Genomic DNA, 27,277 nt, shown 5'->3' with positions numbered 1-27,277 from the left:
TTATTACGGCTGATACCGATGAATGTTGTTGTTTATTTTGCTGTTATTATTATTTTTCTTCTTGTTGTACAAATATAAATGTGGCAGCCGTACTAACTACGCGACCAACTAAGAATGACATAACGAAAAAAATATATATTGTTATTTTTATTAAGCGCACAAGACAACACACATTCGATACAGCCATGGGCAACGGACAGGAAGCAGTTAGTTTTGAGTTTTCACAAATTTTTTATATAAAAAAAAAAAACAAAAAAATATTCCAGTGCTTACCAAATGTGGAAGGGAACCTGTTGATATTGGTCATTTACATGTTGGTTGCTTAGATCTTGGTATATCTTTGGCCAGTGTAGAACAATTTTCCTGCCAGGCCTTGTCAAATTTGGTTTGGACACAAACCAATTTCGGCTTTGTGCCATCTTCAATTATTTTTTGTATCATTCGATTAGATGGTACTGAAAAAAATAGCGTTTTGATTTTTTAGAGCAATCCTATTCTAATTCTGTAAAACGTCTATCGATCCAAAATGTAAAATAATAATAAAAACAAGTAGGGAAGGTTAAGTTCGGGTGTAACCGAACATTACATACTCAGTTGAGAGCTATGGTGACAACATAAGAGAAAATAACCATGTAGGAAAATAAACCGAGGGTAACCCTGGAATGTGTTTGAATGACATGTGTATCAAATGAAAGGTGTTAATGAGTATTTTAAAAGGGAGTGATCCTTAGTTCCATAGGTGGACGCCGTTCGAGATATCGCCATAAAGGTGGACCAGGGGTGACTCTGGAATTTATTTGTACAATATGGGTATCAAATTAAAGGAATTAATTAGGGTTTTAAAAGGGATTGGTGGTAGTTGTATATGTGAAGGCGTTTTCCAGATATCGACCAAAATATAGACCAGGGTGACCCAGAACATCATCTTTGGATACCACTAATTTATTTATATATGTAATACCACGAACACTATTCCTGCCAAGATTCCAAGGGTTTTTTATTTCGCCCTGCAGAACTTTTTCATTTTCTTCTACTTAATATGGTAGGTGTCACAACCATTTAACAAAGTTTTTTTCTAAAGTTATATTTTGCGTCAATAAACCAAGCCAATTACCATGTTTCATCCCTTTTTCGTATTTGGTATAGAATTATGGCATTTTTTTCATTTTTCTTAATTTTCGGTATCGAAAAAGTGAGCGTGGTCATAGTCGGATTTCGGCCATTTTTTATACCAATGCAAAGTGAGTTCAGATAAGTACGTGAACTGAGTTTAGTAAAGATATATCGATTTTTGCTCAAGTTATCGTGTTAACGGCCGAGCGGAAGGACAGACGGTCGACTGTGTATAAAAACTGGGCGTGGCTTCAACCGATTTCGCCCATTTTAACAGACAACTTTTATCGTCATAGTGGCTATGCCCCTACCAAATTTCACAAGGATTGGTAAATTTTTGTTCGACTTATGGCATTAAAAGTATCCTAGACAAATTAAATGAAAAAGGGCGGAGCCACGCCCATTTTTAAATTTTCTTTTATTTTTGTATTTTATTGCACCATATCATTACTGGAGTTGAATTTTGACATAATTTACTTATATGCTGTAAAGATATTAAATTTTTTGTTAAAATTTGACTTAAAAAAATTATTTTTAAAGTGGGCGTGGTCGTTCTCCGATTTTGCTAATTTTTATTAAGCATACAAACAGTAATAGGAGTAACGTTCCTGCCAAATTGCATCATGATATCTTCAACGACTGACAAATTACAACTCGCAAAAGTTTTAAATTACCTTCTTTTAAAAGTGGGCGGTGCCAAGCCCATTGTCCAAAATTTTACTAATTTTCTATTCTGCGTCATAAGTTCAACTCACCTACTAAGTTTTATCGCTTTATCTGTCTTTGGTAATGAATTATCGCACTTTTTCGGTTTTTCGAAATTTTCGATATCGAAAAAGTGGGCGTGGTTATAGTCCGATATCCTTCATTTTAAATAGCGATCTGAGATGAGTTCTCAGGAACCTACGTGCCAAATTTCATCAAGATACCTCAAAATTTACTCAAGTTATCATGTTTTTGTAAGTATTTTGATAAAATGAATAAGGAATTTTAAGCTCTAGTAGACAGGCTTCTAGGTTTAGTAGTCAATGATTAGTCTTATGTAAAACAAACTGGCAATATCTTTATATATTTCGACATTAATACAAATTTTTTTGTTGTCACGGGTGAGACAATTTTATAACGCGAAATTAGCTTCTTTTTCTTACACATCTTTTTATATAATAACAAAATTCTAACAACCCGATGTCTGTATATTGAAGATATTTAAAAAAATAATAGGAGGTGCTTTTTAGACCCCTCAACAAACAAATCAACAGTTTATGAATTTTTTCTGGCTGTACATATGTTTGTACTCGCAGCACTCAGAAATCACTGCATATAATTGGGTGCAACTTTCATTGTTTCATCTGCCGAGGTCTCACTTACAGTTTAGGATAAGTCTAACAATTTTCAGTCGCCTAGTGTGTTTAGACCCAAAGTATGGACCCGTGCATCTTTGTTATTGTTGTTTTTGTAGCGGTAAGGGTACTCCCAGAAAATTTTGGGAAGTGTATCCTTTTCGGATACAGATCCAGTCGTTCCGGTAACAATCACCATTAAGGTAATAGCCCAACTATCTCGGGAACGATTTAGTATGATCACATGAAACCTTCCAGGCCATTCCGCTCTCTCACCCCCTAGATCCATGAGGAAATTGGGGTTTCCAGAGCCTCGGCTGCTAAAGAAGCAGGATTCGCCACGGGTAGGTGAGGTTGGCAATTGGTTTGGAAAAGCTATAAATTGCGCTCGCAACCTCTTAACCCGCTGAGGTCCCACGTATCTTTCTTGTTTATGCAATATGCATACAAAATAAAAGCTTCTGATGAGGGCTTTAACAAAAAAGTAAAATTTTTTGGATATCTCAACCCATGCCCAAGATACGGACTAAAACTATCTCTGAAAACTTCTTTGTAGTTGGCAATATTGAATACATACATAAATGGTTTTAGACAATCCAATTCTTAATTCTATGCAAAATTAAAATACTTTATTTTGGAGTTTCACACATACTAATTTTTCTGTAGCACATTTAAGAAAAATAAAATTCCAGTTTTTCGGCCCACCGTAATGTGCACGTAGTATGTTGTATGAAAAGCATCAGAATCGTTACCGCTGCTCATCTCATCTCATCACAATGAGAAAGAATATCTATTTTCCTCTACCTCGAAGTTTATGTATGCGTGTTTGTAATATCAGCTGAGATATGCAATTCTAATGGCATCGGCGCATTATACAGAAAATGCAAACTCATTTTGAAAAAGTGTCAAGTGTGACGAAGCGTACAAAAGCAAAAACAAATATACGAAGTTACAAACGTAAATCAATACGTACTGCAAACATGTGTAACTATGTATGTTTGGATTTGTAAACTGAAGAACCAACACAAACAGATACACATATAGACAAACAGAAACTCGCTCACATCACTTCCGGTGACAAGTGCGAGCACTTTGCGCGCTCATCGTTCGTGATTTGTATGCTGTGACATGATTTGACGCGTTTCAAATGCACTCATTTACATAAGTACATACATACGATAGCTGCTAGACACTTTAGTGTTTGAGCTAAATGCATTTATTGACGTAATTTTTCCTTAATACTGGTCTTAACGCCTTAATGTAGGCTGTGCGCAGTTTCTTTTAATAATTTTTTTATTATCTTTTTCAATTTTTTTTTCTTTCATAAAAATTGTACGTAATTTTTATTACCTTTTCTATTTTTAGACAGTTTGGCGCCAAATGCTCCAAATGCTGTCGTGGTATATCTGCGTCGGATTGGGTGCGACGCGCACGTGATCTCGTCTTTCATTTAGCGTGCTTTGCGTGCAATCAATGCGGGCGTCAATTATCCACCGGCGAACAATTTGCCTTGGTCGAAAATCGGGTACTGTGTAAGGCGCATTACCTGGAAACTATAGAAGGTGGCACCACATCAAGTGATGGTAAGTAACTTCCTCTAAAATTTATGTTAAGTCTAGAGGAGCTCATGGCATTTTACACAAATTCTTTAGAAGTGAAAATCCATACATTACCGTTGTTTCAAATCATTAGCATTCTGGGTTTATTTTACTAAGTTCATATAATCGAAGTCTAACATATTTTGCAAAAGTGATCAGTACAACCGTCCTCCCAGTGAGAACGATATATGAAGTCGATTCAGGAGGAAGATTGCTTAGGGGATTTGTTTGGGACTATTCAGGTGTTATATCGGAACCATTTCGGGATTGTTCTTACTAACATATCGACTATCTCCGGACCATTTTGTAATCAGTGCGGGATTATCTCGTGACTATAGCATTACTGATTTCACATCACTTATATTCTATTTTGGTGTCTGATTTTTGGCCCCTTTTGGGATAGTTTTTGAAATATTTTGGGCTCTATGAAAATGTTTTGCGATCGTTCTAGTTCCTAACCATTGCATATCTATTTCAAAAAGTAAGGAAAAAGGAAGGGAACGGTTAGGAAAACGAATTGGAAGAAGATAAAAATATAGAGAGAGCAGGAAGAAAAAAGAGGAATGCAAACTGAAAGGGGAAGCTAAAAAAACTGGGAGAGAAGTGCGAAGGAGGGGTAACATAATATTAGAAGGAAAAGGACGAATAGGGGGAGGTGAATACGGCAGGGAGAAGATTTGATTAGGGAAGACGAAAGCGAGAAAAGGAAGAAGAAAGCCAAGAGAAATAAGAGAAAATCTATTGAAAATTAAAAGAATGAAGGAGTGGAGGAAAAAAAGGGTTTAATAAAGCGAAAAATAGGGTGAGTTCTGAGGGAACCGGGGAGGGCTAGGGGAAAGTGAATTTGGGATGGAGAAGGTAAGGGTTTAATCAGGGAGGAGCGGGTGATTTGTGGAGGGAAAAGATTGGATTAGGGAAGACGAAAGAGAAAAAGGAAGAAGAAGGGCAAGAGAAAGAAGAAGTAAGGGTTCTTATTTATTCACGTTCTATTTTCTTCGTACGGTTATTTTAAAAATTCATTTTCAAACGTATTTAACTTGATACAAGTGCTAGTTTCTATCTCATTTTATAACACAAATTTCTTTATTTTGTTTTTCTTTGTTTACTGTTTAAATATGTTTTAACTGTTTGTTGTTTTAATATAAAATTAACTCCCCTTTGCCAATAAAAGTCCTAAACTCCTTTCTTAATAGATCAGCCTAAGTTCCAGAGGTCTTCCCGATTTTCCCATAAGTTGTAATATATATTTCATTCATTAATTGGCGCTAAACCGCCTAGTAGATTTAAGCAGTTTCGTAAAAAGTCACGTAAGCTATCCTAAATTCGCCAATATGGACCACCAAGGATGATCTAATATTGCTCCACCTGCTTCTCCCAACTCAGTAGTAGTCTCCCCTTTCTTCGGCTTTCAAACTGCGGTGTCGACTGAAATAATTTCTTGGCCTGAGCGTCTTCTTCCATTTGCATAACATAACTCTGCACTATCACCATATTTGCGTAAAACTCATACAACTCATTATTACACCTGCTTCAATACTCACCGTCAGCATCACGGACAGGACCATGAATCTTCCGAAGAACTTTTCTCTCGACACCATCCATGATTTCCAGCATACATCAAGGCAGGTATGATGAGCCACTTGAGGGGCATGATTTTTGTTCGCCGAGAGAAGCCTTTACTTTTCAATTGCCTACTCAGTCAAAAGTAGCACTTGTTGGCAAGAGTTATTCCCCATTCAACTTCCAGTCTTGCATTGCTTTTGCTGTTAATTCTGGTTCCCAGATAGATGAAGTCCTTCACTGTCTCAAGTTTATATCGATCAACAGTTACGTGTTTGCGCGAATGGGGCAATTATTTCTTGGATGACATCAAGTACTTCCTCTTGTCATCGTTTACCGTAAGACTCACTTTTTTTGCTCCTTTATCTAATACAGAGAAGGTTGAATACACAGTGCATTTATTCAGGTCAATAATGTCAATATCATCACCATACGTAGTAATTGTACGCTCGTATAATAGATTGTACTATCACGATTTAACTCTGTAACTAGTATAATGTTCTTCAGCATCAAATTCAAGAAATCGCATGAAAGGGAGTTGCCTTGTCTGAAACCTCTTTGGTTTCGAATGGCTCGGAAACGCCCTTCTCAATCCTTATGGATTGGTGGTGTTGCCCAACGTAATTACCCTATAGGCAGCATCTTTCTTTTCCACATCGTGTCAGTTGTTTCTGCGGGCTCCCTTGAAACATTTGATGTCGCAGAAGCAGCGGTTCGTAACGAGAGAAAAATCGTATGACTTTTCTAGTTTTTTTTTATAGATGGAATCCTTGTCCTATTCGTCCGCATCGTCTATAGGTGCATAAGCACATATGAACGAAATATTGGAAAGCTTTGCCTTAATGCAGATCGCGAGGAGATGCTCCTTCACAGCCGTGAACGAAAGTATTTGGCGGTGAAATTTCTTTACCACCACAAACCCAACACCTTCGCTCCGAAGTTGTAATATATATAGACTTTAAAAAAATATCATCTGGGTACAAAGTTAAGAGGGGACCTATAAATAATTCTCACAAAACCATCCAATCCCGTTGACAATATAGCTAATGTTCTAATGCCACCATCAAAAGTTTCAGACTCTTCTAAACTTGTTTTATTTCGCGTCATTTAAAAGACCATAACCAAAACGTTTAAACTACCAAAAAAAAAAAAAAACACTTAAAGTACACCGCCTACACAACAGGCGAAATCGACATTTCTGTCATGTAATTGCCACTCACTTTTAGGCTTAGAACTGTGAGCATTCATAGAGTGCAGCAACTTGCCAATGTAGACACCAATTCATACAATGATTATTGAGGCCGGATTTTAAGCGGCAATGGCTAAAGTGCATACATGACATACTTACATATGCATTTGCGTTCAAACACGTAAAAAAAGAGGAAGGAAGACTTCGAAAAGTCACAAATGGCAACCGTGACGAATTTAGTCAAAATGCTTTCAAAAGCTATTGACTGCTACCGAATGGGCAATGGATTAACAAAAAAAATTTTTATGATTTTAATAATCGGGGATTGCCCATATTGCTTTTTCAAATGTATGAAAACATTTATTTGAAGCAATTTTTTAATTTTATAATTTATTTAATAATTTGGGAAAAATTTAAACAACGTGACATCAGGACGGACAAGGCGACAGCTGTTTCGATTATACCTTGTAAATCTCTTCAAAAGGCTTTGAAGAGATTTACAAGGTATAATCGAAACAGCTGTCGCCTTGTCCGTCCTGATGTCACGTTGTTTAAAAATTTTTCCCAAATTATTAAAAAAAAAAAAAAAAATTTTACCGAAGTTTTATTGTCGTTGGAGAAGGTGGGTGGCAGTAGTTTGAGGCATAAAGCTAGGCATGCTTCAACATTTTAGCCACGTACAAAAAACACATACATTAACCTGGGTCGATTTGTATGGACGAAAGTCAACCGATATCACGCAATCGATTCCTCGATAGGATTTGGGCTCAGGAAAAAAGTTCCACTACGCATACCCATAAAAAAAATAATTTTCGAGCCTACGAAAAAAATGGCGAAAGGGTGAATTTTTCGACCAAAACACTCCCCAAAACCCAAAAAATATTTTTTTTTTCAAAAAACTGTTTTAAAACGTTGGCGATAACAGTTTTTTGAAAAATAAAAACTAAAAATATTTTTTAGGGTTTGGGGAGTGTTTTGGTCGAAAAATTTACCCTTTCGCCATTTTTTTTCGTAGGCTCGAAAATTATTTTTTTGGGTATGTGAAGTGGAACTTTTTTTCCTGAACCCAAACCCTATCGAAAAATCGATGGCGCAATATCGGTTAATAAATCGGCCCAGTCTAACTTACATACATATGTACATACTTCTGTATGATGTATAGAATAAGTAACATCAATAACTTGCATTCCTTCGTATGATGGCTGATTGAGAAAAAAGAAGACCCAAATACCAGCTTACTCATATATATATTAGGTTGGGTCGATTTGTATGGACGAAAGTCAACCGATATCACGCAATCGATTTTTCGATAGGATTTGGGCTCAGGAAAAAAGTTCCACTACGCATACACAAAAAAATAATTTTCGAGCATGCGAAATTTCTTTTTTTGACCTTTTTTCGACTTTGATTTTTAAGGTTTTTTTCATGACCTACTAAAAAATACAAATGAAAATTTTACAATCAAATGAAAATTTTTTTTAGTAGGTCATGAAAAAACTTTAAAAATCAATGTCGAAAAAAAGTCAAAAACATGAAATATCGCAGGCTCGAAAATTATTTTTTTGGGTATGCGTAGTGAAACTTTTTTTCCTAAGCCCAAATCCTATCGAAAAATCGATGGCGCGATATCGGTTAATAAATCGACCCAGTCTAATATACATACATATATGTCTACTATTATATAAGTCGACTGTTGAATTGTATTTCGGCTAGTCTTGCTCACTGCCTGTAAAATCCGTTCTAAAATCGCGCATGACAAATGGGACGTCACAAAATTTTGCTTCACGTGTTTATGTATAAATTGTATGTTCATAGAAAGGGAGCTAAATATTGAACAAACACATGAACATACGAGTATGAACACGAATACATGCCATATCACTACGTTGCCTTTCATATCACCCTATAGAATGAGTTGCAGCCCACTTCAGGTGACAACTGCAACTATGTTTAATTCCTCCGGAAACCCACGACAGGCAGGTAGTATCCTTAGGTATGAAGCCTCTATGCACTGCGACTTTTATTTAGATCTATTGTGTTATGTCTGAACTTAAGTTCCCTTCAGAGGTAAAAAAAAAAACTCTGCCAAATGACGTTGAACAACACCACCAGCTCCGTTAGGATTGGGAAGGACGCTTCCGAGCCATTCCTGCAATTCTTTTAATTGCAAACACGTGACTATGAAGAATTTCGTCTATCTGGGAACCAGTATTAACAGCGAGAACATTGCCAGCTTTAAATCAAAAAGAGAGTTTCTCAGGACAACAAGTGCTACTTTGAACTGAGTGGGCATTTGAAAAGTGAAGTCCTCTCTCGACGAACAAAAATCATGCTCAATAAGTCGCTCTTCATACCTCGCCCGATGTATGGCCCAGTGTAATGAGCGCGAAAAGATGAAATGGCACCTTTCCGTTATGCCGGCGGCTAGTATCGAAGCAGGTATGAGTTGTTAGCAGATACAAAGATAATACAGGGAATAAAACCACAAAAGCTTCGCTAACTAGGTCATGTTATATGTATGGACGAAGACGCTCCGGACGATAAAGTATTTCAATCGACTCCGCAGTTTGAAAGGAGAGGCAGAAGGACACCTCCACTGAGTTGGGAAAGGCAGGTGGAGGCAGGCTTGACCTCCTTCGGTGCATATACGGCTAGGCGCCAATTAATGATTATCATGTTCTGACCTTTCAACCTTCGCAGGTCCTTTCTACTTGGATAAATAAATTTGGTTGATGTTCTCGTTGCTGGAAGTCTAAACACTTTGGCCTGTCATTGCCCTGGTCAGGCAACCCCGTGTTGTCTGAACTACTTTGCTTTTTTGAGTCCACAGATGGGATCTGGGCCATATAATGTCTGCCTGCTCATTATCTTCACTTGTTTTTGGCTTTAGCGGATACTCCTCGAAAATAAGGCGAATAAAGCTCTTGTTGCTATGTTGTAGCTGCTATATGAGCATTCCATGAAAGGGTTCCGTCCAATGTATCCCCCTTGTATTTTGCGTCCATTGCAAATTGTATTTTGGTGCCACCCAGGGATGGTTCGGCCATGGATAGCTTTCTTCTCTGGGTAAAAGGCACTAGGACAATTTAAGAATTGACTGACAGCTCTTTGGCATCACACCACCTTTAGTTGATTCGCCGGGATTCTTACATGCGATTGGATATTGTTTCATCGTGCATCCCTGTGTCGCAAACTACAAAGTAATTTGCACACCTTGTGTGTCAAATCCATCTATGACTAAGGTCTTCAGGGAAGCAGGGAGTACACCCACTTGAAGCAATTCCTCAGTGTCCACAACTGACTCAGCTGTCCCTCCCGGCTCCAGACTGATATATCCTCTCTTTAGCATGGATAACACCCAGCGAATAATCATTAAGCTTATATCCTTCCCAATCATAGGTTATTCGATAGATTGATGTGTCGCATACTAGTATCAGGCCATACCGGTATTATATTCGGAGAATCACTGTCATGCCGGCAGCACACGGTGAGTGTCATTGCCTTCTAACCTAGGTTTATTTACCGTTGCAATACCTGACACACCCTGTATGCACAGGAGCAATAATCTTTAACAAAAGCTCTTGTGACACCTTTTTTCGCTTAACCTACCAACATTGCTGCATAACTTACTTATAGCCTTTCCCTTTACCCTTTAGCTTTTGATGCACTTTGACGTTTGCGCTCCATTCACACACTTTTAAGCCTTAAATCGCATGCGATTGCATGGTTTTTAACTAAGCAAAAACAAAAGCAACAAGCATTCATATACGAATCAAAAGAATAATATTGTTGAAAGTGCTACTCATTCAAAGCTTTTTGTGCATTGTTTGGTGCTGTTGTAGCTATGCAGCTTATAGCCACTTTAACCTCATCCATGCTTACATGGCTAGCTGCAGTACTTATGCCTCTATGTTCCCTCGACATTTGCATGTACTGCATATGAGAAAATTGTTTATAAAATACCCACATTGAGGCTAGAAAATCTCTCCTCGAAAAGTGTTAGCTTTATGTCATTTACTATTTTGGTGTGAACTTGATTGTTAGTTTGATGATTATGTGATCGTTGGGGATTGTCTGTTTCAAGCGATTCTGTACAGCTACTAAAAGTTTTTTAAAGTGATTTAAGTGGTTTAAGATCATTTAAATGAGACAATTTTTCAGTTAAAAATGTAAGGCGCAATAACCTCCGAAGAGATCTAAGGCCGAGCTTCTCTTCCAATTTGCTTCGTGCTTCTCTTTATTTTCCCTACAAATTGGCCGGACGGGACCTACATGTTTTATGCCGACTCCGAACGGCATCTGCAAGGCAGATGAGTTTTCACTGAGAGCTTTTCATGGCAGAAATACACTCGGAGCGCTTGCCAAACACTGCCGAGGGGCGACCTTGCTTAGAAAAATTTTCTTCTAATTGAAAAACCTTATTTCTAAAAATTTTGATGTTGCTTTGCACGGGGTGTGAACCCAGGGCATACGGTGTGGTATGCGGAGCACGCTATCATCACACTACGGTGTCCGCCAATTTTTCAGTTACGTAATAATAATTTGGGCAGTACCTTGGGCTATGTTAAAGTTTTCAGCCATCTCAGGACTAAATCTTTCAAGGTGCTAGGTTTTTTTTGCTAACAAGTATTTAGCATCAGCTGTTAAAATAATGCATTAGATTCCGCTGAATTAATGTAATATTTCGGGAAACATAGCGAAGGTAGGTCAGTGTGGCCTTTCCCTAGTGCTTAGTAAAAAAAATGCATTTGCTTAGTACGCTGTCCAGGAGGCAATTCATCGACATTAACGGGCTATAAAGTATAGTGGTGGAAACGTAACTCTTGAACTCAATTCACCAGCCTGCACCGATCTGATTCCCAAAATGTGGTGACATTGCTTCGCTATGTTGGGTGGTGACTCTCACTATGTTATTATTATGACTCATGGTAATCGGTAGCCTAATGGAGTAAAAAGTCAAGTACCTGACAGGAAATTTCCCTGGTGTGACAATAAAGCTGAGCAATTGAAAAAGCAGAAACCGCGTTTTTCCCCCATGAGAGAAATTGGTGCCTTGTAAGAATTTGCTGCCAAAGTAGTTCCGTGGACAAAGGACGTACACAGCCTTTCACCAGGAGGGGGATCAATTTGTTTAGAATTTCTGAGTTTTTTATAAGGCAATTATAAGAAAAAAAGTAAATACTTCTATAATAGGTCTGCTGGAAATAGCCCCCCAGCGACCTCCTGGGTTCGCTTTTGACTGAATCTATAAGGCATAGTGCGCCCAATTCTACTGGTTGGTGCCTGCACTTATGAAATTTATGGCGCTGAGACATTTATAAATAATCCTAAGGAGGGCGGAGCTGCGCATTAGTGGTGATTTGGTCTCCAATTCGGCTAAGGCACCAATAACATATCATCGACTGAGTTGAAAATCACCTTATTTTGACTGCTGGACCGAAAGCACGCTCTGCCAGTCATCGAACGAAGAAATACACTTTCTCAGCAATCAAATAAAGAAAGGCCTATATTAAAATTTGCATAAACCCATTTTAAAATTAAAAAAAGGGGGGGGGGGCACATTTGATTAAGATTTCTTTCAAAAACGCCCAACCTCAGAAATCGACTTAAAAACTCCTTATTTCAGGGTTTGCTTCTTGAAAAAGAGGATTCAGGATTTTGCTGAGACAAGGTATTCTCTAACGGGCACTTCGAGGGTTTAATCTCGAGTTCTTCTTCGTAGGGCGTAAAATAATGCCGATTTTGGGAATTCATGTAACCCTGGTTATAGGCATATCGGCTTTTGTGGTTATAGCTTTACATAGTTAAAAAAAAAAAAACAAAATACACTAACGACAAATATGTAATTTTAAAAAAGCTAGTTAATAGTTAATAAAGAGGTAACGTGAACACCCAAACAATTTTCAGATAGATATAAAATATATACAGTAGCGAGCACGAATATAGAAGCGGGAATTTTTATAAAATTTAGCAAGTAAATTATTTTTTTTATTTTCGATAATTTATGAACAATTTTTCTTATGAATTTCGTAACTGAAAATATGCAAATAAATATCGAAAACGTTTTCAATAGAACTCAAAAACTCGAGGGAAATTTACGAAAATTGCATACTTTTTATTTAGATTTTTTTTTTTTTGAATTTTTATGAGTTCGGCAAGGGTTTTTCACCGTTTAAATAAAAAATAAATGTAAGGCGCGATAACCTCCGAAGAGATCTAAGGCCGAGCTTCTCTTCCAATTTGCGTCGTGCTCCTCTTGATTTTTCCCTACAAATTGGCCGGACGGGACCTACATGTTTTATGCCGACTCCGAACGGCATCTGCAAAGCAGATGAGTTTTCACTGAGAGCTTTTCATGGCAGAAATACACCCGGAGTGCTTGCCAAACACTGCCGAGGGGCGACCCCGCTTAGAAAAATTTTCTTCTAATTGAAAAATCTTATTTCTAAAATTTTGATGTTGCTTTGCCCGGGAGTTGAACCCAGGGCATACGGTGTGATAGGCGGAGCACGCTACCCATCACACCACGGTGGCCGTCTTCACCGTTTCCTCCATATAAAAACAATTCGCCCTTCGTATGGAAGAAAACATAAAACTCTCTCCGAAAAAAAAAAAAACAAATATCTATACGAATTTTAAGAGACTTAAAACTTGTACTTTGCTGGCCTAATATTGATTTCGAAAGCTTTAAGTCAAAAGCTGGGTTCCAAAGAACACTCTTCCAGATTTCGATAAAAGTTCAACATGCAAATGCAACGGCAACGTTGTGATCTTTATATTTATCTTCATCAACTTCTTATGCTTTGTTGATTTCGTTTTTTGTAGTATATTTTTGACAGCTAACCCCTTTTACTTGGCAGGACTTACAAATATATGCACTAGGGCGTCCTTTATTTAACAATTTTTTTCCACTCGACACTATAAATATTAATTTTCAGCCTACAAACAAATTATTAAGGTCATAAAATAATTACATTGTATTCATATCAAACCATGCTAGAAAACGATAAATTTTTCAGAATCTACAACAAAATATGAAAAATAGGGAAACCTGAAGGGAGTAAAATTTTAAATATTAACTTTCGGGCGATTGTGTTTGGTTCGAATGCAGTCTTTTCATAATTCTACCAAAGTTTTTGGACGTGTTTCAACTTCCGACATTGGTTGTAAAGAATTGGTACACATTTTTTAGTTTTAAGTGCAAAACTCTGTTTTATTGACAATTTTATGGGGTGGTTTAAAGAGATAATGCTTCTAGCTATTAGTTTGATAACTTGTTTTGAATACTAAACTTAAATTTTAAGGGCGATTCGGAAATAAAATTGTAAATAACCGGCACCCTATTATGTGTACACTTGAGTGCTGCCAACTCTTATAGAACTGATCCGAATCGTTCCATTGAGAACGGCCTAAAAAGTTCAAAATTTTCGTCAAATTTTTTCGAATTTTTAAATTCTCTCAAAAAAGTTTTTGATATTAGTTTGCATAGCTCAGTTATAAAATTCATGGCAGATTTTCTTATGTAGTCGAAAAAAAAGTTAAATTGATGAACCTAGATAAATAGATAGTGCTATTTTCCTTCTCGCTGCTGTAAATATGAACGTGACTTATATACGTATGTATATACATAAATGCTTAAATCCACTTATTTTATTAAACCATTTGCTTATAAGCAGCAAATTTGGGTGGCGCCACTTAAGTACCCACACATAATCTCCACAAATATTTGCAAATTCCATAGCTACTTTTCAAACAAAAAATATTTTTAGCAATCACATTATTATGGAAATAACAATTATATTTTATCGTTTATTTTTTTTACCGTTATTTCGTTTTTGACTACTACAATCATAATGATCCTCAATTGCAATGATGATACCTCGGTTGCTGCTGCGCTGATAACTCTATTGCCTATCTCGATAATATTACTATGGCGCTTTGGCAAAACTTCATCCACGTTCTGACTACCACTTCATGAAATTTCTTTTTATGATTACGTCGTACATTAGACGGCTGTGATGGTGATGGTTATCATAAAAGTAAAACGAAACGTGTACGTACCACCTTCACCGAGGAACAATTACAGGTGCTGCAAGCCAACTTTCAAATAGACAGTAATCCGGATGGGCAAGATTTGGAGCGCATCGCATCTGTGACTGGTCTAAGTAAGCGTGTAACGCAAGTTTGGTTTCAAAATTCGCGAGCGCGACAAAAAAAACATATACATGCTGGTAAGAGTAAAAGTAAGTAGTTGTCGTAGTTGTAGTTGCATTGTAATATTACTTAGTAAAAAAAAACTATATGCAATTGGTATGAATAGTTTTGCGCATGCGTACATGAAAAGCACTTAGCATAAGAAAGGCTAACAATTGGTTAAAGTATTCATTTTAGAGCTTGCTTGTGTTTGTTTTTATTATTATAAGATAAGATACTTAAAAAAAAAAGCTTTTACGGAGTGGTGCACAACGCCGGCAGATCTTCGAATACAAACGCCACTTTTTTGTAGTAGGTAATAAGTGTTACTATGGGGAATGTTTGGCCATAGAATTGACGCACGAGATGTTAACTGCTTGAAGTACAAACTAAAACTGATTGTCTGATTGCTTTACGAAATCTTTGTGGCTGCGCTCACACGGCATGTAAATGAACGCCGAATAGTTTTCCGAAGCTCTCTACTGCACCACTGCTTTAAAGTGGGTACAAGTAAAATTGAAAAAACCTATACTAACCACGATTAGATGTTAGATTGGGTCGGTTGAAATACGAAAAAAAAGTGAAAAGGGGGACCTCGGAACAAAATGTGTTTTATTTTTTCGATACATCAAAAAATAGTTTTTCAATTACATCTAATTAATTTTGTTTTCAGCTCTCCATTCGTTTTAACTCATTTGCTTAGTTTGGTAACAAGAAAATACTTTATGTACAAACAACTTGACTAGTAGACAAAACTATTCGGCTTCAGTTTCCGTTTTGTAGAACTTAGTTTTTTAATCACACTCTCTTTTGTTTTGCAATTTAGTTCGGCTAAGCAGATTTCGATCAATATTTTTGCTTCCTGCCCAATTGAGGAGTTTATTCTCATATAATGGGACCCGTTTCGAACTTTTATTTTAGAGATATTTGTCGTAAGAGTCCCGTTTTGAATTTCGGCTTCTTTTTTGGATTCGGCCCCGGTTCCCGATTCCACTCCGGCTTTTATTGTGCCTTCTATTCTCCCCTCAATTCTGGTCAGATTTAAATCTCGGTTTTTATCGGTGTTCTATTTTAGTTTCCACTACAGTTTTATTCCCGGTTTTGATTCCAGTTCCGACTGCAAACTCGGATTAAATATCGGGTTTTGGCCAGGTTCTGTTCCAGTCTCCATTACAGTTTTTCTCTCGGTTTCCGCATGGTTTTTATCCCGGCTCGCGTTACATAATCGTGTCAAATTTAAATCTCGGTTTTTATACGGGTTCTGTTTCAGTTCCCATTATAGTTTTATTGCCAGTTTCAGTTCAGGTTTCCTTATGATTTCGATCTCTGCTCCGTTTTGAGATTCAGATCAGATTTCGTTCCGTTTTCGTTTCCGACATCGGTCTGGTTTCGGTTTTGGTTTCCTTCATGTTTCGGTATTGGACACGGTGCCGGTCTAAGTTTTGCTTTTTGTTTAAATCCGGCTTTGGTTTTAGTTATGGTCCATGCTACAGATTCCGTTTTACATTCTGATTTCGGTTTATGGTGCGATCCCAATTACTCGTTTCTGTTTTATTTCCCGTTTCAGTTCTGGTTTCGGCATTGGTTTTGGTTGGGGTCGAGGCTACGAATTCCGTGCTCCATTCCGATTTTGGTTTTTGATATTTTTTGATGGTTCCAGCTGCTCATTTCCATTTTAATTCGCGTTTCAGTTTCGGTTTTAGTCACAGATACCATTCCGGTTATAAAGTCTGACTCTGCTTTTTAGTTACATATTTCGATTCGTTTCCATTTCCGATTCCATTGCCGGTTCAAGTTTATCCTCCAGTTTTTGTTTCGGTTACGATTCCGGTCTATGCTTCTGTTCCGTTTTTGGGTTCAATTTCAATATCGGGTCAGTCCAGTTTCTTCTCCGATATCATTGGAGTTTACGATTCCGTTTTCATTCAGATTTCGATTGTGATTGTGGTTTTAGTACCAGTTTCAGTCCGGTTTGGGTTCTGTGTTTGAGTTAGTTTTCTTACTTTTCTTTTTCTTTCTTTCCTCACTCGTTTTTCGCTTCGTTTTTTTTTTTGTTCTTTTTCATTTCGTATCTCATCTCCTTTTTGATTTCCCCACCGTTCCGTAATGGTATCGTTGATACTTATACAAATTTCGCTTCCTCCTCTTCTTCTCTTCCATCTTCATTGCATCTACTTTCTCCTTTTCATTTCAATTTTATTTTCCTTTGTTTTTACTTTTCCTTACTTTTTCCGTTTTTCCCCCTTTCTTTTTCCATTTCCTTTTATGTTTCCTTTTGCCCTTTACTTTTACATATCATTTCCCTTTTTTATTTTCTTTTCCTTTTCCTTTTGTTTTGCTTTTATTGTTATCTCCCTTTTCTATTCCCATTTCCTTTCATTTCCACTTTCCTGCCCATTTTTACTCATCAAAACCAATTTAAGTCGCTTTGAAAAACTTCAAACAAATAAAGATTTTTTTATTCCGAGTATTTTGAAAGTTTCGACTGAAGAGATTTGGGCCGAGCTTTTCCAGTTTGCGTCGTGCTCCTTTTAATTTTTCAGAACGGTAGCCGCAAGGTAGATGAATTTTCACTGAGAAGCCTTTCATGGAATGTTTTCCAAACTACTGCTAGGAGCCACCCCGCATAGAAAAACTTGTTTCTAAATTTTTGGTGTTGCTTTGCCCATTACTTTAACACAGAACCTTCGGTGTGGTAGATGAAGCACGCTGCCACCACACCACAGAGGCCGACCCAGTCTAATAGTCCAGGAAATACTTCGTTCATGGTGTCTTCTATTAACAATTCAATTTCAATTTACTCTTACCATAGATTTGAAATTCTAACTGTCTAATTGACCTCACTTATAACGGTATGGCGCCAAGCTTATTTGGTTATCTCTTAAACTGGCTAAATGAAATGTGCAGCACTTTCGCATGCTGTGGTTTTGGCGGTTTCAGGTAGTTTAATCAATATCACTGATGGAAATTTAAGTAGTTTGGTGCTGATATTTAAGGCCATTTTCAGTGGCACCGCCGAGGATGCAATCTTGTTAAGGCGCTGCGTGAAATTACTAAACTAAACGCAATAGTATCCGGCGTGTGCAGGCTCGTTAAAAAAATTTAAAAGACAAATAAATTATGTGGGGACTAATTATAGTAAATTGTTATCATTTTTCCATTGCATGCCTTTACTAAAATAATGACATTTCTAAGACAGTATACTAACAGCCGTTATGTATGATATGCAAAGGAATCTACATATGTGCCTAAGATCGTCTCCTCAGTGGAGGAACGCTTTACCGGCTTTCAAAAGATCTATCTCATTGAAAAGTTTACAAAATTTTTAATCAGGGAAGATCTTTTTGAATCGACCTCCGCTTTGGAACGGCGTTCTTCAAACAAATTCTGGGGCAGCGCTCTCTCACTTAACCGTCGATAAGCTAACTAACTAACGAAACTAGCCCATACCATACAAACATAGCCTTTAAATAATGTAATTTGTGAAATATTTTCTCATATCTCTATTTCAGTGCGTGAACCCGAAGGAAGCTCATATGCCCGCCATATTAACCTACAGTTAACGTATTCATTCCAGAATAACGCTCAAAATGCCATGCATATGAATGGCAACTCAAAAGGATTATATCCATCACATGGTGAGTTCAACAGATCATAAACAAAAACAATTTTCCGAATGAATTATGTTTAAACACAAGGCGCAAGATCTAATCAATGACCGGATCGACTAACCTTCCTTCAAGCATAGTTGGGCTTTCCCTTTCGCTGTCGTTGCAAGTCTACGAAATTCGACAATGTGCATACTTGGCTGTAGATCATCCCAACTTCCGTGGCTGATGCGAGCGGAGGCATTCGGAAAACGGTCCTTAACTTAGTCGTAGTGCTAAAGTATTTGAAACTTGACATAGAGGCGTATAATGGACTGATGTCTGCGGACAGCGACATAACATGACTCAACCACGCTAGGTCAACTTTCAGCGGTAACTGCACTGGAAATCGATCATCGGGAAACCTTTGATTCGTAGATTCGAAATTTGATCTTTGCAGAAGCACTCTTCGTACGCTAAATGTGGTTTGCATAGAAGTTTCCAAATTCCTACGGCATATTTAGAGCTCAATCGGGTTGCAGCGACTGAACCTTAAGGTTTGAACTCTAAAGCAAAAACTCATTTATACAAAGACAATCCAAACATGGTTGTTTGCGCTGTAGTTGCGCCCAGCGGGACTTTTACGAACTTCGGACAGATGTGACAACTTATTAAGTCAATTCCATTTAAATTGGTGACCGGGCTTTATTAATTGCAAGAGCAACACCTTAGTTCTCATATGAGGCAACTCATGCAAGTCGCCTGTGAGTTTTGGCAGCATCAAGGCATCTACCGAATGACGGTCATAATTTTGATAAATCAATACTAGTGACTCACACAGAGGTTGATGCATGTAGAGTTCAACGGTGTACACACGGCTCAGTTACAAATCACAAGATAGAGAGCAGAGTTATTACCCCTGAGGTTGATACTTCCATAGCGTGGAGAAGCTAATGATGTCGTTGATGACATACTTGACTAATGGCTAAATGGTTTAAACAAGCTTTGAAAATTTCAAGGAACTTTGACTTTGTGGTGGAATAAAATTGTGAAATTTTTCATAAATAAAAATCCGATGGCTGTATTGCAATACATGCTAGTGGTGAGTAATGATACTATTTTTTGACACAGTAGCACTAGCACACACTGTGTTGACACAATTGTGTTACAGCTTATTATCGAAAGTTCGTATGAGTGTTGGCACAATAACAGAGCACAGTGCTGTGTTACCCAGCTTTAGTACATGCAACATACAGTGCCTTGTTCAGAGGTCGATTGCAAAACTGTAACCTATTTACCGGCAGCCTTGATGTTGTTTTTGCCATCTGGGTAGCAGGCATATTAAACATTGCCAATAAGCCACATTTTACCTTCAAAAATACAGTCAGCACTTTCCACTGCTTATGAGTATCGAACTCTATTTCGCTAGCGATCTAGTGAACTAATAAATTGTCCTATAACTAATACAAACGAACGACGTTTTAAAACTCATGAAAACCACCGACTTCTTTTGCCTTAAGCAAAATAACGGCCGCCGTGGTGTGGTGGTAGCGTACTCTGTTTACCAGACCGAGGGTTCAGTGTTCAAGTCAAGGGCAAAACAACAAGAAAATGTATAAAAAATTTGTTTCAATTAGAAAAAAGTGTTTCCTAGCGGGGTCGCTCCTCAGCATCGCTTAGCCAAACACTACGAGTGTATTTCTGCCACGAAAAGCTTCTTAGTGAAAGTTCATCTGCCTTGCAGCTGCCATTTGGAGTCAGCCGTTTAGTCAATTTGTTGGAAAAATTAAAAAGAAGCACTACGCAAATTATTTGCACTTAAGTAAAAGTCATGTTAAACTATTTGAGAATTTTGTACACTCATGGTACATGTTTCACTCGCGAAAGAAACGCCTGCAAGAGTTCACTAAAACATTTTATGTCTCTCATTCTCTTTTTCGTCGCTTTTACACTGTGGGCGTGTGTAGCGTGGGGGGTGTAATAACATATGATATAGCTTCTTTAATTGCTAACGAATTTGTAACTTTTTTTTATTTAAACATATTTTTAATGCAAACAATGTTGGCTTTTTTATCTATTTTCCAGAGTCCTGCATGGACGAACTCTCACAAGATTCCAGTGTGCATTGCATGCAAAGTGAAGTGTGACTAGAAAATTTGAACCATCATTAGAGCTGACATCTGGCTATATTTGGTGGTATCGGAATAACATAAAATTATATTCATATGTAAAACACACACAAATTTACATATTAAAGCACGTACATATGCAAAGTTAAGTTTCAGCTATACATATATATGTATTTAAGGATCTGTGACTTAAGCACACAAACAACAAGTTTGAAACAAAAACCCAGTTATGCAAAAGTATAAAAAAAGATTAGAAAATCAGAAACGTCCTAACCTAGTCAAAATTCGTTAAAAGGAGAAAAATATACATTGTAAACAAAAATTTTAATATTTATTTGTCTGTATGAAATGGGAAAACGTCCAAAAAATTTTTAAATAGTTAATAAAATAAATTTTTAAAATATGTTAGAACTAATTCGAGAAGGTACGATGAAAATATTTTTGCTGCAGAGTTGCCAGTATTATAAAAAAATATTATTTTTTGTTTTTTTTTTTAAGTGAAATCAACAATATTTTTGTGTTTTACGGATAGTTTCGCTGTAGCAATTTGAGGAAAAATTTATAATTTCCTTAACTGCTCTTGAGAATTATTAAATATGACAAGCAAGGCGAATTCACTACCGGGTGTTGTCATCCCAACAGCTGATTGCTTCTTCTTGATTATTTTCCATACATCACCTTGTACTTTAATATGTCAGTTAATCGAAATCAATGAAAATTTTCTTTGGACTTGGCATTCTTCTGCACGGCGAGTTGTGTAAAATAATTATTTTACCTTGTCATCAATTCGCCGTGCAGAAGAATGCCAAGTCCAAAGAAAATTTTCATTGATTTCGATTAACTGACATATTAAAGTACAAGGTGATGTATGGAAAATAATCAAGAAGAAGCAATCAGTTGGGATAACAACACCCGGTACTGAATTCGCCTTGATATTAGATAAATTGCTTTTGATAATCCGGCTGTCACGAAATTGAAAAAACCGGAATACTTTTTTATTTATATTTTTGAAAATTTTTAGGCTCAACAGTTTGTTCATTCGCTTTGCGTTGTCAAAATGCTTAAGTGTTACTTATTTACAGCAGCGAACAGAATAATCGACGTGGCCATTTTTGTCAAATTTCGTCAATTGATTTCTTGTTTATTTTTTGATTTTCGTTATTTTAAGAAAAAACTTCTATGAATTTTTTAACTGGTACCTTGCAAAACTAATCTCAAAAGGGTCTCGAAAAGTTGAGAAAATTTTACGAATAGGCCACCTTTCGGAAAAAAAATGGCCAAAAATAAATAATACGAATATTTCGTGACCTATAATTTGTACTTTGATAGACTAAAATTGATTGGGCTACAAAACTGCATATTCAAACAAGTTCAGCAAACTCCAAATAAAAAGTACGAAATTTTCGCAAAATTTTCTCGAACTTTCGTGTTTTTTTTTTGTTTGAAATCATCACCAAGACACGGTTACATTTACAAAATTCATAGAAGCTTTTTTTTAAATAACGAAAATAAATAGCCACTGCTATTTTTCTGCTCGCTGCTGTAAATAGTTGAGCACAGTGCACTTATTTTAATTTCCATTACAACTAAACTTTAAGTGCACTATGCCAAACTATGATTTTTAATTCATGCGCGCCAGTTTAGCGATATCCTAATCAAGTAAAAAGTTTGGTTAGTTTAACTCAAACATTCCTTAGTTATTACTATTTTGTTATTTTAAGCTAATTTTAGAATTTATAATTTATTTTAAGTCAATTTTAATTGTTAAGTTTAGCAAAATAAACAAACCGCTTTTAAACAAGTCCCTGTATATTAGGCTGGGTGAATTTTTCGCAAAAAATAGCATATTTTCTTAAAACTCTTCTTCAATTTTATGAAGTTAACTTTTCAGGTTTTTAAATTTTTTTTTTGCAAATTTTTTTTTTGTTAACTTGAAAAGGGCTGTTTAATAAAGAATTTGATAAATCATAATGTTATTGCAATGGAGTGCAAGCTTTAAGACGCTGACAATCTCCCTCAGTCATTGGATCGAGATTTATTGTAGACCCATAGTTGCGAAAAGAAGTTTATTAGTACAGAGCTTAGAGAAGTTTTTGAATATGCGATTTTTTGGGGGAAAATCGACCCACCATAGTACGTATGTATATATAAGCTAGCACGTGGAAATTATTAGATAAACAATATAAAAAAAATAAAATATTAATTTATTATAGAGAAATGCGCAAATTCCTCTTTCTCCAAATTGTATATAAACTTCTGTATATACTCTATTCTATACTCTTTCCTATGTGTAAAATTAATTTAAAAATTGTTATGCAAAATTTGGCGTTTTATTTATAAGTCATTCCCAGCGAAATGTATTACCGGTCACCTCAAGGCTTTGCAGATCAATTCAAAGTAGAAGCGAAAAAAATACCTCACAGCAACACCCCGAAAAAGCGCTCAAAACATTCAGTTAATGGGTAGCACTAAAGAGATACGGATGTACGAATTCAAAACTCAGTTTACGTAGGATTTTTTTAATTATCAATTGGGGCTGTTCTAAATGCCACAAACAAACTTCAGGACCTTATAATAACTTTATAGTGATAAAAGTTCTACTTCAAGAAAGTTGTTTTTTGGCCGACAAAAACGCCCCGCTAGGAAAAACCGTCGTTCGTTGTTGTTGTTGTAGCGATAAGGACACTCCCCAAAGGCCTTGAGGAATATTATCGATGTTGAAGGTCCTTTGCCGGATGCAGATCCGGTACGTTCCGGTAACAAGCACCATCAAAGTACTAGCCCAACCATCTCGGGAACGATTAAGTATGACCACATGAAACTTTCAAGGCCATCCCGCCCTCACATAGCCTAGATCCATAAGCAACTTGGGGTCGTCAGAGCCTCGACTGTTGAAGAAACCGGATTCGCAACGGGTAGATTAGGTTGACAATTGGATTGGAGAAGCTATATATTGCGCTGGCAACCGCTTCAATGAATTTGGTATTTTAGTCGCCTCTTACGCCAGACATACCTGCCGCGGGTATATTCTAAGCCCCCTAACCCGCTCTCCATCGCCGTATTTTATTTCGGACATCTGAAAATATCTTCACACGGATTGGACATTAAATTAATTTTTGGTTTACACATTATAATATACAGTAGTTTCACTCATTAATTGCGTTCCAATGAAACGTGATACAGATACGGGTAGAAATTTAATATGCAAATGCAACAACGCTGTGATCCTGATATCTATCTGTATCAATTTCGGTTCAACAGAGTGGCTCTGTTGGTTTGGTTTTGTGGAACATTTGACAGCAAACCCTCTGTACTTGGTAGCACATATGCACTAGGGCAACCTATATTTAAACTATTTTTTCCACTTGACAACCCATTTTTTAACTTTAAGTCCGAAAACAAATTATTAAGGCCATAAAAGAATTACATTAAGGGAGTACAGAACTTTTTTTCGTTTTCAATTTTTTCTTTGCATATTTTGTTTTCTTTTGACAGCTGATAATTTGCTATTCAAAATTGAAAAAATAAACTACGGTTTTTGATGTTGCTTATTTGCCATGACGTAGCAAATGCAAAGCCGAATAATTTTTTGGCGTTTTGTGTAAAAATACTATACCAATTTAAAAATACAATAAGTTTTTGTGCTAATGGTTGAGCATCATTGCATTGAAAACTTCCGTATCATATCTTTTAGAGTATACTAACAAAATACACGGCTATAAATTTGCTACGTTGTTGCAAAAACTCAACATAAAAACCCGTTGTTTACTTTTTCAATATTGAATCTATATATATGAATATCTGTAGCTTATATTTGCTATAGCAACGTTTCCAACGTCAAATACGCAAAATTCTGAACTCCTTTAATAATGCTAGACCATCTGCACAAAATCCTGATCCCCTATTATATTCACTTTAAATCATGATAAAAAAAAACTATACATTTTTTATTTGAAAAATCAGAGAACCACAACATAATGTGCAATTGCTTTTTGCACAAAGCACCTGACAGAAGTAAAATGTTTAATATCAGCCTTGGGACGATAGTTTTTTAGTTCAAAACGCTTGTTTTGGTACCTCTCCCGACACTTTTGGATGTGAAAAATCCCACCGAATCTTTTATGGAAAATATATCGCATTTGCGACTTAGTTTAAAGACTAATAATACTACTTATTACTTTGATAATTTGTTTTAACTATTTTAGTAAAATTTTGTGGAGCGATTCTGGAAAAAATTTTGAAAAAAAAAAGGCACCCTATTATATGTACACATTAATTGAGTGCTGCCAACTCTCATAGCACTGATCCTGATCGTTACAATGACATTTGATCGTGATCCAGAGCTCGATGACTCAATGGAGCGTTGCTTTTGATTTTGATCGCCATGTTATGGCTTAAGCAGATACAATACGTCACTTACTTGGCGGACAGAGAAGAAACTGATGCAAAGTTGGCTGTGGTTATTATAATGTTAAACGCCAGATAGGCAACGTATAATTCGTCGCATCCGTCATACTCTAGCGATTTTCTACTTTTGACATACGTCAGCCACGTCACATATTTTTCGATTTATTGTTTACCATTTATAATAATCGTCTTTGTGACATTGGTGTTTATAATTAAACAAACTATTAATACTTTGACAAAGGAATCTACAATTTGATTGTGTACTAAAATTATTTACTTCAGGAGTGAGTGGAAAATTTCCTACACAGGACGTTTTATGAAAGTTTTTCAAATAAATTAAAAAAAAATATAATTGAATAATATGAATCCCCAGAATTTTTTTGAAATTCCCAAAAAAAAAAGTAAAATCTTTATCAATATTGACTGCTATAATTATTTTAACTTATTTGACAAAGTTAAGCCACCGACAAAATTGCGCATAACAGTTTTTTTCTCAACCATACGGCCTTCTGTATGTATGTATATATTTATGTGTGTCTTTAAGCTTCTCATAAATAATATATAAAATATATACTTAAGCTATTGTAAAATATTTAATGTAAACCTAAATGTATAAAAACTATATGCCAATTATTTAATATCAAACTTGTTATTGCATATTTCTTGTTTTTTAAATTTGTAAAAGTAACTAAGTAAGCAAATAAAATTCGTAGGTTAAAACTCAGTTGCAAAATGTAAATATAGAATATTTATGAGCGAATACTTAAGCACTTGTCAGCATTAAATTGAAATTAAATAAATTGTAACAAATCAAATGCTAGTTAACACAAATTATAAACACAAAATTAAAATAGTGAAAAAATATAAAAAACAATTTTTAAATGAAATATTAAATGTTTGTGTATTTATTTACGAAAAGTTTTTCTGTGGACGTTGTTGAAGAAACCTCTTTTGGAAACGCAGCAGAAACTATAAGCCCCAGCTTACCTATCAGAAAAGTATTGCTCCCTCGGCAGTCGTGCTTAAGCACAGGAACTGGAGAGTATATTTCTCACGTGAAGGGATGGAGCGATATTCATTATCAATGATAAAATTTGGCAGACAAATGGGAGGAAGTACTGGCAAAACTTTTTTTTGGAAAGTTGAAGAGGAAGGCAGGGAGGGGTATTATCGGGGTCCCACTTTTTTGCAACCATCTAGAGATTGTATGAGGGATCACTTCGGGACTATTTCAGGATAAGTTCGAAATGGCTTGGTGATATTAAAATTGATATGGTATATTAAAGCTGTTTCGATTCCCGAAAACAGTAAATCCTTGAAGGAGAAGCGATAGATCCACCAAAAAATAGTTGATTAGCCACGTCCGTCTATCTATTTGAATGCACACTAGTCCTTAAATCCTTCAGATACTAGGACCACTATAGCTTATATCTTCCATGCAAACCATGTTTTAAATCGTTTTAAAAGCGTAAGTTTAAAATTTCAACAGAAGCGTATATATATCTATGGTAAACATTGTTTTCTGAAACAATCGTCAAGATCTATAGTACAGTACCTGGGCGACCGAGCTTTGCTCGGCGATCTTCGAGTATGCCGCATAACATACTTTGTTCTACATGTCATCATTAATCAAACTCTACTTTTTTTATGTACATATTGTGACGAATATTAGTAACACTAAGTGATACTCACATCACTAATCTGATACTAAGTAAATGAAGCCACAACAACAATAAAGCAAGCAGTCACTTGTATCTACATAAACGAATCAGTCATTCGGGCCTATTCTGGATTTCGATTCCGACCAATTTATTCGGAATCGAAATGGATTGGTGTTCTCAATTTCGATTCCGACCAAAAACTATCGGTTTGCAAAGTATTGCCTCTGAGCAGTCGGAATGAAAATTAATTGGCAGATTATACACAAATGTTGCGATATTTGTCTTTCAAATAATTTTTTTTTAATTCTTCATTTTATTTGGAAGAGTTGTGTGTATTTTTTGTTTAAATTTGAGTTAAATTGGCATAATAAATCTTTCTTTAAAAACTTCTATCAAGAAATCTATTAGGCAAACAAATCGATGCTGATCGAAATGAAGTCGACCTGTTCTGAATTCCGATCCAGCGCATTTTTACGATTCGCAAGCACAATAGCACGTAT

At 36.2% G+C, this 27,277-nt stretch overlaps 1 protein-coding gene across 4 annotated transcripts in view; it reads left to right on the top strand.

Annotated features, from left to right (window-relative positions):
• The window catches only part of Awh (Arrowhead), a 118,204-nt gene extending 96,825 nt beyond the window's left edge, over positions 1-21,379 (top strand). The window contains exons 3-6 of one of the 4 annotated variants that reach the window (XM_067789853.1): positions 3,823-4,036; positions 14,810-15,043; positions 18,506-18,631; positions 20,666-21,379. In XM_067789853.1, the coding sequence (XP_067645954.1) occupies positions 3,823-4,036; positions 14,810-15,043; positions 18,506-18,631; positions 20,666-20,727 (636 nt within the window). In that variant the 3' untranslated portion in view covers positions 20,728-21,379. Of the gene's footprint in view, positions 1-3,818; positions 4,037-14,809; positions 15,044-18,505; positions 18,632-20,665 lie in introns of all 4 variants that reach the window. The other 3 variants (XM_067789852.1, XM_067789851.1, XM_067789854.1) reach the window with 3 other exon arrangements.
• Positions 21,380-27,277: the final 5,898 nt, after the last annotated feature.

Source organism: Eurosta solidaginis, chromosome 5, assembly GCF_040869045.1.
Source record: "Eurosta solidaginis isolate ZX-2024a chromosome 5, ASM4086904v1, whole genome shotgun sequence".
NCBI classification, from domain to species: domain Eukaryota; kingdom Metazoa; phylum Arthropoda; class Insecta; order Diptera; family Tephritidae; genus Eurosta; species Eurosta solidaginis.
The sequence above is the reverse complement of the archived record's forward strand: the minus strand, read 5'-3'. Positions and strand labels throughout refer to the sequence as shown.